Source organism: Brienomyrus brachyistius, chromosome 6, assembly GCF_023856365.1.
Source record: "Brienomyrus brachyistius isolate T26 chromosome 6, BBRACH_0.4, whole genome shotgun sequence".
Taxonomy (NCBI): Eukaryota; Metazoa; Chordata; class Actinopteri; order Osteoglossiformes; family Mormyridae; genus Brienomyrus; species Brienomyrus brachyistius.
The window spans coordinates 12,297,407-12,311,599 of record NC_064538.1 but is presented as its reverse complement, the minus strand read 5'-3'; the positions used below and the strand labels follow the sequence as shown (position 1 = coordinate 12,311,599).

Sequence of the window (14,193 nt, the reverse complement as noted above, 5' to 3'; positions counted from 1 at the left end):
ATCATATAACGTGTGTTGCAAGGGTCCCTGATTTTTGCGTCTTTGTGCTGGCATGTCGCAATTGGAGTATTGGTGGTGTGCTTTCTACGTTCCCTCCAGCAGTTAATTTATTTTGTCTGTTCTTCGTTGCCATTGCATGCTGTTAGACTTACCGTGCTGAGGAATACAACAGTGCTGTAGAATATTGTATTCCTTGGGCATTTCATTGCCTTCACAAGGGGAAAAACTAAGAATAGCAGGGTTTTTTTACTTGGATCGATTTGAAAAATCTTACAAATCTTAAGTTTTCTAAAATCATCTGTCAGGTCGGATTACAATCTTATAATTGGGCAGAATATTTGATTTGACCCTGATGTTGTCAATTCAATTTAGGTGGGGGTGTAGTTAGGAGTTGAAAATGAAGAAAAATCGGCGACAGAGCTTACTTGTCATTTTTGTATTTATTTATTATAATTTTTTTTTGAATATGCGATACTGTCGACCAAGCAATGTCTTACAAAAGGAAAACATCGATCTTGAAGGAAAACACATTAAAGAATTCAGAATTAATATGCATGATATTTGTAGCAATTTGTATGTATTATGGGCTTAATGAAGGACTGAGCGTATGAAATTAAATGGCCATATCTGTCCTTGCGTGACAGGTTCCGACGCAGGCGGCGGGGTACTGATGTAGACGGCGACTGGTTGGACTGGCCAGTGCTGGGAGAAGGCTGGAAACGCAAAGAAGTCTTCCGACGATCAGGTTTCAGTGTAGGCAAGACAGACACATATTACAAAAGGTACACACATACGCACACAAGGACACATGCATCCACCCATAATTCTAAGGTCACAAGGGTTGCTAGTATGGTAGTATTATGATGGTTAGCGCTGCTGCGTCACAGCAAGTAGGGTTCGGGTTCGGTCCCAGCTCCTTCCAGTGTGTAGTTTGCACGCTCTCCCCGTGTTCGCGTGGGTTTTTGCCGGGGGCTCCGGTTTCCTCCCACGGTCCAAAAGCGTGTAGGACAGGTTGACTGGTGAGTCTAAGTTGACCCTATAGTTGTGTGAGTGTCTGCACCCTATAGTGTGTTGGTTACTGCCCAGGGTTGGTTCCCGTCTGCGCCCATTGTTCCTAGGATAGGCTCTGCCCCCCGAGACCCCAGTTCGGATTAAGCGGTTTCAGAAAATGGATGGATAGATGCACCGCCCGATCTTAAATCGGCGGTGTGACAGCATTTTAAGCTTTCCGGTAATCACAAACGAAAATGGCAAGAAAAGCACAGACAAGACGAACATGCTTCCGCATGTCTACCGGCACCACAGTGAGCTCAATTTACCACCGCCAGAGCGAAGATTATTAAAAGGGCAAACCACGCTAAAAAGCTGCACATGCAAGCCAGTTTTTAAAACAGTATTTTATTCAATTTCAGTTGCACTATTAAGAAGAGGACATGTTTTGCACAGTTTAGAAAAATAAATAAATTTAATTGAATAAATTTGTCTGCAGCTCATTCTGTTAAAAAAATTGAGAAAATTGTATTGTTGAATCGTATCGAATCGTGAGTTGAGTGTATCGTTCCATCCCTAGTCTGTAGTTCGCAAAATATAAAGTGCAATCTTTGCTCAAACAAAACACAACCCACAAGTTTTAAGGCATTTTAAAAGATTCAAATAAAATGCAATAGGGTTGTTATATTTCTACATCCTCTAATGTGTCCTTATTTATGTCCAACATACATCCACCACGCATGGCAATGTTACAATACTGTACATACAACACGCCACAAGGAATGGCACAACTTTCTGAGGGCTGCATTGTAATGTTCCACCTGACTTGTGTAAATATCTATAACGTATTTTCAACAGTCTAAATGTTTTTTCAATTACAGTATGAGCTTAATCCTGATAATGAACTCAAAAACGCAATGTCATTCCACTGCCTTAAAATAGCAACGTGCCAACAATGTGCCCAGCCACACCACCTACGAGCGTGAAGTGGGCGCAAAATTATTTGCTCTTTTGATGATGTTCACGCATGGAGTGAAAATGAGGCATGCACTGATATGAAAATAGCAAAACCAATTGCGCTTTACACCGGTGCAAAATAGGACCCTGAGATTTTCTATATTTGGATGTTACTCGCTTATTTACTTAAACTTAATAGTCTTTGCCAATAACTAAATTTGCAGTATGTTCACCATTTGAGTACCTTTATTAGCAAGAACATGTCACGTCTCTGTAACCTTTATTAGCAGTAATAGCAGCAGAGAAAATTCGAGGCATTCTTTATACATGGGAGATTAAGTATTGCTCTGTTTCATGGAACGAAAGAGTTAAGTAGTGCATTTAAAGTTAAATGACAGCCTAAAATTTGATTATGCCATCCCTGCGCAACCAGTTAACAGGATGTCAGACATGCACTGTTACATACTCTTTCCGTGTTATGAGGGAAACTTGTTTTATTTGATGTTGTATTTTCTTTTTATAGTTTATACAACTTTTCAATGCTTAACAAAAATAAAAAATCAGCAGTTTATGAAATAAATGGAAAAGTGGTAAAACCTGTGGTATGCAAAAACATTTGACTTGTTGTGTGTATAAGCCTGCAGATTGCAATGCCTAAAATGTAAAAAAAAAAAAAAAAAAGTACATTTTCCAAAGTGTTAATGATTTCTTTCATATAGGCCATTAATAACATTGCTAATTAAAACTTATCAAAATGTGACTGTGGTATAATGAAAGGTTAACAACATCAGATGACAAGCTGTGGCAGTAAAACGAACTTGACCTGCCTGTGAACTCAGTCGCAGTTGCAGTAAAGGTAGATCCTGTCTGCAGCCATATTTCTCGTCTGACTTGTGTTGTAAGGGTGGCGAATATCTGCATACGGTTTTGCTTGTGTATCTTTTTGCTCTAGTCCTGATGGGGAACGTGTAAGAAGTAAAATCGAGATGGCCAAGTACCTTGCAAGGTCCGTCGACCTTACCATGTTTGACTACAAGTCTGGAGTGTTTTTGGGTGACAGAGCCATTAGGGGAATGAAGGTAATCACTGTTATGTTGTTCTCTGAAATCATAATCTTTAAAGGTTTTACATGAGAGCTTAAGGTTTACACTTGAGTGAAGTAAGTTGTATGTTGCCATGATGCGTTTGTCCTGGTGCAGTTCTTCTGCTGCAGTTTGTGATAATATTTGGTATTTTCTTCCTGAATTGGTTCCCTTTGTTGCAGCGACGTAAGGGGACGAGTGCATCAGTCACTGCCCCGTCAGTCGCCACTGAGAAAGGAACCGCGTCAGTCATCACTGAGGAAAGTGCTGCGTCATCAGGACTGAGTTTGACTCCTGAAAAGACCGGTAGCTGGGATGGCTCCTGCACCCCTCCATCTGTCCTTACCAACACCCATGGCCAAAATTTCTCCATCCAGAAGTTCACCCCTCCCCGGGTGGTTGTTCCGCAGAAGGCTGTGTCCCCACGATTAATGCCAGCCACTCGGAGAAATGGCACCTCACCCGGGTCGCCTTGCTCTCCGAGTGCCTCCCCTCACTCCGTAAAAGCCGCTTCTGTCTCCCTCGACATGCCGCGCCGAAGAGGGGGCAGCGTTTTGTCCCTCTGTCTCACAGATATCGCTCACCAGGGATTCAGTACTCCTTCCACCCGTAGCAGGGACGTCCCTCCCCTTAATCTGCCATACTTGAACCCTTCACTGGTCCCACTGAGCCCTACCTCATCACCTGAAAGAAACTATAACCCAGCGCTGCAGGGCCAGAGTCTCATGAATTCCCCAGTGTCCAATGCCCCCAGTCAAGCCCCGAGTCCCCTGTCTGTGCCCTGCAACTCCAAACTGCCCCTCAATGGAGTACTTCCACTCTTCGACTCATCAGAGTCTCTTCCCCGGTTAGTACAAGCTGTTGGTATTCAGTTTCTTTCTCCTCTTCTTACACATTTAGTTTTTTTTTGAAGTCTCAGAAATTGTGTGTTTAATTCTCTTTGTATAATTCTGCCATTCTTTTAAAAATCTTTTTAGTACCTGTATAAAATGTGGAGCCTCCTTCCATAATGAGGAGATCGTGGAGCCAGATGGTGCATCTCTGTGTCCCAGTTGCAGACGTATGTAAATAAGTGTTTACCTTTACGCACATATGCACTGCAATTCTTATATTGCTAGTCAGCTACAGTGGTGGCCAAAATAATTAGAACACCTGACAGATCTGAAAATATTGACCGTTTTGCCTCCAACACAGGATTTCATTTCATAAAATCCACGAAATATGCAGAGAAGGAGTCGAGAAATGTCAGTTGACTCAAACGTGCTCAATGGGGTTGAGGTCCGGTCTTTGAACGGGCCAGTGCATCAATTTCAATGTTCCAGCAGATTCCTTCTGTCACAGGTAGTTCTGACAATAGTTTAGGGTCACTGTCCTCTTGGAAAGTAAATCTAGGCCCAATAAGACGACTCCCAGATGGTACTCCGTGCCTCACCAGAATGTCGTGGTATACTTTCTTATCTAGGATGCCATCAATTTTCTCTAAATCACCAGTTCCTGAGGCTGAATTGGCACCTCACACCATAATACTACCCCCTCCGTGTTTGATTGTTGGCAAGAGACACTCTTTATATCTGTCCCCCTCCCTTCATCGAACATAAACTCTTTGCATGTTGTCAAACCGTTCAAACTTGTACTCTTCAGTCCACAACACTTTATACCAATCTTCCTTTGTTCATTTTTTTTTCTTCTTTGGCAAATTTCAGGCGTTTCACTCTATTTTTCTCTCTCAGTAATGGTTTGTTTGTTGCTATTCTGCCAACAAGTCCTCCTTCTCCCAGTCTCCGACACACAGTTCTTGAAGACACTGACGCGCCATTAGTCACTGTGGTGTTGATCTCGTCACGCAGTTCTCGTGAGGTCTTTCCTCGGTCCTTAAGACCTGAGAATTTTGAGATGTTTCACTTGTCTGTCTGAAAGTTTCTTTTTCCTACCTTACTCCTTTCGGTTCTGGTGTTAATTGGTGCCATCATGGGGGTCTGAAGTGTACTTTAGATGGAGTGGATCTCAGACCTTTGGCTATGTGTCTTTGCTATGAATGCCATGCATCGCTGCTAAGATATAAAGTTTCACTTCCCCTAAACCAGCGTTTTAAAGGCAGCATTCTACTTGAGACGTCAGTTAAATTTAGAGCAAATATTGGAAGTTCACTTGATATACATTTAAATGTCATTAATTCAATCAGATATGGAATTTATAAAAGTTGAATGAAATATAAGGTGCAAGATATACCTGCTGTAAATTTAATTTTATTTTTATATAGCACCTTTCACAACAGAATCGCCTCACGAAAAATATATATGTAATTTCTTTCAAAATTGCATTTATAAATTGAGTAGAATCATTTCAAGTCAAAATTAATTTCAGTAAAACTGATCATATTGTGGTGCCTTGACAAAGCATGAAATTTTTTTTTTTTTTGTGTTCTGTTGTTTAGCCAAGGAAGAGCAGGCTGATACCCAGAGCAGCATTGTCTTCAGAAGGGTAAGACTGTAGTATACACACTACTACTAACATGCTGTTACAACACACTGACACCTTGTTTGCAAACTGGCTCTCTATTTTTAGAGTTTTACAGTGATATCTGCTGCTTATAAATGATGCTGCTTATAAATAATGCTGTTATCTTGCTGTATTAACCTGAACTTTGCATGAGTGTTTTAGCAACCCTGGTGACTACATTTACATTACATTTACATTTACAGTATTTGGCAGATGCCCTTAGCCAGAGCGACTTACATAAGTGCTTTAAGACGCTGCGATGAATTTTTCCGATACTAGCTCAATAAGGACCCAAGCTATGAATACCATCTATCCGAACACTGTTGAGAAAGTGCAACAAATTTTTTTTTTTGTACACATACACACACACGCGGAAAAGAGCTGAGTAAGAATACAGAGTACTACTTCAGGTATTTCTGAAAAAGGAAAGTTTTGAGTTGTCGCTTGAAGATAGCCAAGGTTTCCGCTGTTCGGATGTCAAGGGGGAGTTCATTCCACCAACTAGGTGCCAGAACAGAGAAGAGCCGAGATGTGTCGTCCTTGTGCCTTGAAGGGTGGTGGGACCAGTCTAGCAGTGCTGGAGGATCGGAGAGATCGGGGCGCAGTACGGGGTGTGATGAGGTCTTTTAGATAGGATGGTGCCAGACCATTTTTGGCTTTGTATGCGAGCATCAGTGTTTTGAATTTGATGCGGGCGGCTACAGGAAGCCAGTGGAGAGAGCGTAGCAAAGGAGTGGTGTGGGAGAATTTGGGAAGGTTGAAAACCAGTCGAGCAGCTGCATTCTGAATCAGTTGGAGGGGACAGATGGCACGCAGTGGTAAACCCACTAGAAGCAAGTTGCAGTAGTCCAGGCGTGAGATGACGAGGGACTGGATGAGTATCTGGGTAGCCCGAGTAGAAAGGAATGGACGTATCCTCCTGATGTTAGAGGAGAAACCGACAAGAGCGAGAGACTGGCGATATGTGAGGAAAAGGACAACCGATTATCCATGGTAACTCCAAGGTTGTGAGCAGAATCCGAAGGACGGATCAGGGAGTTGTCAGTGGAGATTGCAAGGTCCTGGAGGGGGGATAAGTCAGCCGGGATGTAAAGCAGTTCGGTTTTACTAGTGTTGAGTTTTAGCTGGTGAGCGGTCATCCAAGATGAGATGTCTGCCAAGCATGCAGAGATCTTAGTGGAGACATGAGTATCTGAGGGAGGGAAGGAGAGGATGAGTTGAGTGTCATCGGCATAGCAGTGGTAGGAGAAGCCATGTGAGGATATAACCTCTCCAAGAGATTTAGTGTAGAGGGAGAATAAGAGAGGGCCAAGAACCGAGCCCTGAGGGACACCGGTGAAAAGACAACGTGGGGTAGATGTGGATCCATTCCATGTCACTTGGTATGTTTGGCCTTCTAGGTAGGAAGCAAGCCAGTGCCATGCCAAGCCACCAATGCCAAGACTCTTAAGGATGGACAGAAGAGTCTTGTGGTTGACCGTGTCAAATGCTGCTGATAGGTCAAGAAGGATGAGGACAGATGACTGTTTGGCTGATCTGGATGTTTGGCTGATCAGCATGTAGCTTCTCAGTGACTGCTAAGAGGGCAGTCTCTGTAGAGTGAGCTGCTTTGAAGCCAGACTGATTAGGATCCTGGAGGTTGCTCTGAGAGAGAGAGAGAGAGAGAAAGCTGGTTGTAGACTGTACGTTCGAGGATTTTTGAAAGGAAGGAAAGAAGCGATACTGGTCAGTAGTTGCAAGTGTCCGAGGGATTTAGAGTGTTTTTTTTAAGATGGGAATGACCCTGGCTATTTTGAATGCTGTTGGTACATGACCGGAAGTTATGGAGCCATTAATGATAGTTGCGATGAAGGGCAGAAGGTCTAGAGAGATTGTCTGAAGCAATGCGGAGGGGATTGGATCAAGTGGGCAGGTGGTAGGATTGGAAGATGAGATGACTTTCATGATCTCATCTGCCGTAAGACTGGAAAACTGGGCCAGTGAGGGGGGAGGGAAATCCTTAGTGTGTAGTGTAATGGATGAGGGAGAGAATGTCTGACAGATTCCGTCAATCTTCTCGGCAAAGAAATTGGCAAAATCTTCAGCAGTCAGGGAGGAGGGAGTAGAAGGTGGTGGATGGTTGAGTAGTGATGAAAAGATATTATGGAGTTTGCGAGGATCTCGTGAGGATAATTCTAGTTTTTCTTTGTAAAAGGTAGTTTTAGCTGCAGTCACGTCTGAAGAGAATTTGGATAGTAGAGTACGGTAGGAAGACAGATCTGCATCAAGCTTAGATTTCTTCCACGTCCTCTCTGCTACCCGCAATTCTCTTCGGTTGGTGCGTAATGCAGCTGAAAGCCAAGAAGCAGGGCGAGTTTTCCTGGGTTTGGAAGACAGCGGGCAGAGTTTGTCCAAGGATGTGGAAAGTGAGGAGATGAGAGTATCAGTTGCAGACTCCAGTGCCAGGGAGGAAAAGGAGTCAAGGTCAGGAAGGTAAGACAGGGTGCAGGAAGCAACAGAAGAAGGGGAGACAGAGTGGAGGTTTGGTCGAGTGGGCAAGAAATGTTGAAAACTGGGATTGGGCAAGACGGGTAGGGCAATGGTAAAGGATACAAAGTGGTGATCAGAAATATGTAGAGGAGTAGAAGTGATGTCAGTAGTTGGAGAGGGACGGCTGAAAACCAGGTCAAGGACATTACCTCCTTTGTGTGTGAAGAGCAGTTGTTGGATGTTAGAGAGAAGGAGTCCAGAAAAGGGAGAAGACCAGAAGAGAGGAGCTTGTCATGGGGGAGGTTGAAGTCACCAAGGAGAATGAGAGAGGTGTCGTCAGTGGGGAAGAGACTGAGGAGAGTATTGAGTTCCTCTAGAAAGTAGCCTAGAGGGGCAGGAAGGCGGTAGACAACAATGATCAGAATATTGAATGGAGAGGAAACAGCAACTCCATGGAATTCAAAGGATGAAATGTTGAGATGGGGCAGAGAGAGGGGTGAGTAGCACCAGTTCCGAGATAGCAACAGACCTGTGCCACCACCCCTGCCAGTCTGGCGAGGAGAGTGAGAGAAAGCATAAGCAGAGGAGAGAGCTGCCGGGGTAGCCGAGTTGTCAGGGGATAGCCAGGTCTCAGTTAGAGCCAGAAAGAGAGTGGTGACTACTCTGTTGGTCCTGACACCTCCAGTTGAGGTGCGGTGGAACTAAAGAAGAATCTCAGATTTTGCTGCAGCTTTTAAAATAACTGTACATTCCGTGTGAGAGAAATTTTTAGATGCAGGCATGAGTTGCTAAGACCCAGACATATTGGACGTTGGCAGTGGACACTGGCTTTAGTGATGCAGGGCGTTAGCTCTCTGGTGGGGAAGGAGTCTGAGCTAGTGCAAGAGATGGAAAACTATCTGCTAGATTAGTGTTTTCCAGTCCAGCCTTCAGGGACCCCTGACAGTCCACATTTTTGCTCTTTCCCAACTCCCAACATACCAATACCAAGTTGCAGGTGTTCTGGATCAGCTGGGAGCTGGTAGGGAGCAAAAATGTTGACTGACTGGGGTTCCCGAGGATTGGACTGGGAAATGCTCTACTGGACAGTTGGCCTCATCTCCATGCATAGTATGAGGACGGGAACCAGACTTCTTCATGAGGGATGAAGTGTCTCCTACTCTAGAATTTCCTGTGGTGGTAGACCTCAGGCAGGTATGAGGATACTCACAAGTCCCAGGCTGAGGGTGTTTCGGCTGAATGTTTTCCTGGTGGACGAGAGGGTTGCTTCTATAAGGTATACCAACAAGCCAGAAAGGCTGGACAGCTCTTGAGGGTGATGCCCCTAACGAAAGACCCAGGAAACAGTGGAGGGATTCTATCTCCCAACTGGTTTGGGAACATCTAGGGATCCCCCAGAATGTGGCTATGGAAAAAAAACACCTTGTCTGACCTGCTAATTGCTATGAGAGTTTTGCAGCTGTTTGCGTTTGAAGCTGCTGCTGTGGGTTAGAAAGGCGGTCAGGCGAGCTCCTTGCTGGAATGACTGATTCGGACAAGCTTAAGTAAGTAGTGCTTCTAGTCATTACTAGATGATACACCGTGGGAGTTTGCAATGAGGAAATCTCTGCTGCAGCTGTCAGATCGTATTTTCTGTCAGGACTTTTTCTATTCATGCTGGAAAGTTTCCATGACATTATAAATGTTGTGCTGTTATGCAGACCTCCTGGGTCACTAACAGTCGAGTGTTGAGTTTATAAGCATGTGGCTCCAGATGGCCCTCTCTGTCTGATAACTCTCTCATGAACTCTGCAATAATGCTTTGGCTGTGTGGCTTCCACATGGAGTTTGTGCCTGGGGTCACACAGAGAGAATTTGGCTACGAAGCTGTGTAAAGTCAGCAAAACCCTGTGCAGCTACTACAAGCTATTGGTCACTGTCAGCATGCTGTAGTATTTATTTATTTATTTCAACCCCATGAAAATAAATGTGACTGAGTGACAGTTTTGTTTTGATTCACAGTTCTGCTTTTTATTACATGACCATTCAAGGACGTATGTAGTCCATCAGTACTTCCCATGCTGCTAAAGATGATTTGATGGGCCTTTGTTTTCATTTTACAGATTAATGGATGGATGAAATAGGGTGGTGCAGTGGTTAGCACTGTTGCCTCATACCTCTGGGACCCGGGTTCGAGTCTCTGCCATGCTTCCATGTCTGTGGAGCCTGCGTTTCCCCAGTGTCGTTGTGGGGCTTCTTCCGGGTTCTCTGGTTTCTCACCACAGTCCAATTTGGAGTTACCAGATTGTCTGTAGGTGTGCATGCGTGACCGACTGGTGTGTGAGTGTGCCCTGTGATGGGTTGGCGCCCCATCCTGTGTTGTTCCCTGCCTTGCACCCATAGGCTCCAGGATAGGCTCCAGACCCCTACAGTCCCGAATAAGTAGTGCTGCCACTAACGGCTATTTTTTATAGAATGCAAAATACAATTTAATCTATGGACTATTTTGCCTGTCGGTCGATTAATCTAAACAATTAATTTTCCTCAGTTTAAGTTCATTTTATTTTGACAACAACAATCTGTATGTCAAATGCAGGGGTTTAGCTGATAGACACGGGCTTTGCAGCACTATACCTAATTGGGCTGCCACTAACGACTATTTTTCCATGGATTAGTCTGTTGGTTATTTTATCGATTGGTCGATTTAATGTAAATCATTACTTTTCCTCCAGAAAATGAAAAAGACCATTTATTTTAAGTCAATTTAATTTTGACAACAACAAACTGTATGTTATTGCCGAGCTTTAGATAATGGACATCAGCTTTTCGGCACTATACATTTCATAAGAAAATTAGTAGTTTGCCTAATATATTAATGAGCCCTAGACAAGTGGTTACAGAAGATGGATGGATGGATATAGGAAATGTAAACCCAGTAAAAATGAGTTTACATTATTATGACCCAGGGTCACATCCCAAAAAAGTCCCGGGTTTGCTCCTTCTTAGTAAAGTGTTTCACCTTGTTAAACTGTTTGATATCTCGATTAAATTGAGGTATTTCATTTAAAGTAAAATTACTGAGTATCTGGAAAGTATCTCAGTGAAATGTGAAGTGACAGAATGTTGTTTCTAAACAAACTACCAAGAATTGAACACTGTGCTGTGTTTCCGCCCTGGCAATAACAGTGTTTATGGGAACTCAAAACTGGATGTCGGAGTAAAGTACAAAAGAGAAAAGGTGAGGAGAGGGAGTAGGATGTCCACCGTCTTGTGGTGCTTTGGGAGACGGACTAGGGGAGTCGGGCTCTCACCGTGGTTGCTGTGTCACCAGTGACTAGCTTGTCACCTCTTGGAGCACTGGGGCTTGTGTAACAGACACCAGGTCATGCTACCATCACCACGGCTCCCAGAAGCCCAAGTGTCGCCACAGGTGGAAATGCCAGCGTCCCATCTGAACGGCACTGCCGAGCTTGCGGGCGGGAAGACTATGGCAAGCCCACACTGCCGGCACTCAGTCCTACACTGACAGCGAGTTTTTAACTTCAGATGGGCAGGCTTCGCTTTAACAGCTTTAAAACCAGAGGGAAATAGCTCAGAGCCATGTCACCTGAATGAATAACAAGGTCAACCAAGTAAGCAGCATGTTCCAGGCTTGGCTGACTGAGGCAGCAATTAAATGCCAATTTCCTTTTTTGGTACAGTTGGTAACAACTTAGAGACATCAGAACCCTTTCTGTCTCATCTTGCTCTTTGATTATGAAGTGATGCAGTGACTTTCACTTGGCTTTCACTCCATTACAGGGAAGAGAGACGCAACATTCTTTACCTAAAGGCTGAGATCTCGAGCTGGTTTTCCTTTGTGTCTTTACAGCTTTGAAATTATTGACTCTAAAACAGTCCACAGTCTTGACCTTTTCCTTTCTTGCTCTGGAATTTGTGAATGAATGCCGAGGATGTGACTAGGCTGATGTGATGTGATCTCACCTTCCCCAAGGTCGGCCACAGGGAGAGGGTCCTTGGGAAGGCATCCAGGATGAATGAGGGTCGGGCTATAAGTGAAAGGGTACGAATCTTTTACATCGTATCATTGACCTGTTTTTAATTGTATATTAATTGTAGTAGAAGGAGAAAATGTAAGTATGCATTATGTGAACAGAACCGAAAGAGTACTTGTTTGTAATCAAGGTGCACATAATTATGGGCATGAAGTCTATTGAAGAACATAGAAGCCAGATAGATGGCTTAGCCAGTTCAAGTTAAAGGCAGTTTAAAGGGAAACCAGGTCCGGCCAGGAAAGGTGAGAGGAAGAGGCCATGTCAGCCTCCACTTCTCACTCCTGCTGCACGGCAGGAGAGCTGTCACACCATCGGTGGGGCAGCGCTTGGCTTTGGCAGGTGTTTCGCTTTCACCCTTGGAGGTGCCCGTGCAGCAGCTAGCCAAGACTCTGCTGCGGTCAGGTGACATCACTTTTTGAGAAATAGCGAGCTGCTGTTGTCCCAAAAGGCAAGCCTTGCAGGCAGTGATACTTTTGTTGACAAAAACTGATGCAAATTGTCAATGAAGATTTTTCATTAATTAAAATGAGATACAGACGCTTCTCTACTTATGAACTTTCAGACCTACAAACGAAGAGGACTGTAAGTCCAAATTGTGTTCGTTGGGCTCCCGTTTTCTTTCCACAACATCAAATCTTTTTTCTGCGGGCCAATTCCACCTAGTACGACTTCTGGCCGCTACTCCTGCCGCGCAGCAGCGTAGCATGCGTACTCCCAGCATCCTAGCTCTTTGTTCTTGCGTATAGCCTTAAAATGATGTCGAATAATGACTTGGGGACATTTCAAGTTACGAACGGCCATTCGGAACGTATCTCGTTCGCAAGTAGATGAGCGTCTGTATATACAACATACAATAAAAATGTACAATGCCAAAAACAACATGTATTGGCGATTTAAAGACTAGATGAAAATGTCATGCAGAGACTAATTTGAAACTGATTGAGTGAGAAGTGGCATCTTTAGTGTTGATTGTAGTTGCACATTTTTGGATCATGTTGATCTAATTGGCTTCAGGTGCATAAACCATACATCCAATTAGCAAGTGAAAACCATGCAGCTCTGTCTGTAACGTCAGTCTGTAAATTGTTGTGCCCTTGTGTCTGTGCTGCAGCCAAATATAGGTAGAAGGAAACGTACTGACATATGGATAAATTTCACATTTGATGCAAGAAGAAAAAAGACTCGTTGCAAACTGTGTAGCCTGACACTGATGGGTAAAAACACCACAAACTTGAAACGCCATTTGCAGATTTTCCACCCTGAAATTCATTCCAAGGTAAGCACACCTGTCATTAGTTGTTTCATTACATGATAACGCTTATGTTATCAGTTTATGCAAGTTACTGTTGTTTTCATTAAGCCTGAAATGCAACATAAGATATTCCTAGCAGCAATGGGGGAAAAAAAGCTTTTCAACCCTTGTTTAAATTAATTGAATGTTGCTGTCTGTAGGATCCAATACCAACATGTCTAAGAATGTTAGCAAGCAAATATCATGGGGGAGAGGAGCAGAAATGTAGTGTGTGTCTGTGTGTGAGAGAGATAGAGGGGGAGACGGAGGGAGAGAGAGGGGGGGGGGGAAGGAAGCACTGGAACTTGATCCCACCCGCTTGTCATCTTCATAGTTAAAGAAGAGCCCCTTTGACAGGAGAGGACCGCTGAATGAAAAAAGCTGCTGCATCCCAGCGGAATATTTCACCAGCTCTCCTGTATGTTGCTAAGTACAAAACTTATTCTAAACAAACTAATAGTTGCTTTTTCTTATGTATACATATAAGTTTACTGCCATGGCCTGAGCTAGGTGTGGAGGTCCACATTTTTTATAGATACTTTAGAGTTTCCTTTATTCAGGATCTGAGTGCTGGTGTTTTCTTTTAATATGAACGAATATTATCATATACATCTTTTGTATGAGACTAGGGGCGGCACAGTGCTGCAGTGGTTAGTTCTTTCACCTCACGCCTCTGAGCCCTGGGTTTGAGTCTCCGCCAGGGTTCCATGTATGTGACTGGGATAGGGTTAGGCTCCAGACGCCCTGCCACCCTGAATAGGACAAGTGGTTTCTGAAAATGGATGGATGAGGCTAGATTTAGTTTTTATTTATGTTTTACTTGATACTTTTACTTTAATCCCATTCGCAAAGTTTATTGCCTTTGGAACTG

General features: G+C 43.8%; 1 protein-coding gene across 4 annotated transcripts in view; it reads left to right on the top strand.

Moving 5' to 3' along the window:
* The window catches only part of mbd1a (methyl-CpG binding domain protein 1a), a 34,104-nt gene that overhangs the window by 13,174 nt on the left and 6,737 nt on the right, over positions 1-14,193 (top strand). For 2 of the 4 annotated variants that reach the window (XM_049017360.1, XM_049017361.1), the window contains exons 4-11: positions 645-782; positions 2,900-3,026; positions 3,212-3,876; positions 4,007-4,089; positions 5,464-5,510; positions 11,971-12,039; positions 13,143-13,307; positions 13,657-13,740. In XM_049017360.1, coding sequence (XP_048873317.1) covers positions 645-782; positions 2,900-3,026; positions 3,212-3,876; positions 4,007-4,089; positions 5,464-5,510; positions 11,971-12,039; positions 13,143-13,307; positions 13,657-13,740 — 1,378 coding nt within the window. The remainder of the gene's footprint in view (positions 1-644; positions 783-2,899; positions 3,027-3,211; positions 3,877-4,006; positions 4,090-5,463; positions 5,511-11,970; positions 12,040-13,142; positions 13,308-13,656; positions 13,741-14,193) is intronic. The other 2 variants (XM_049017362.1, XM_049017363.1) reach the window with 2 other exon arrangements.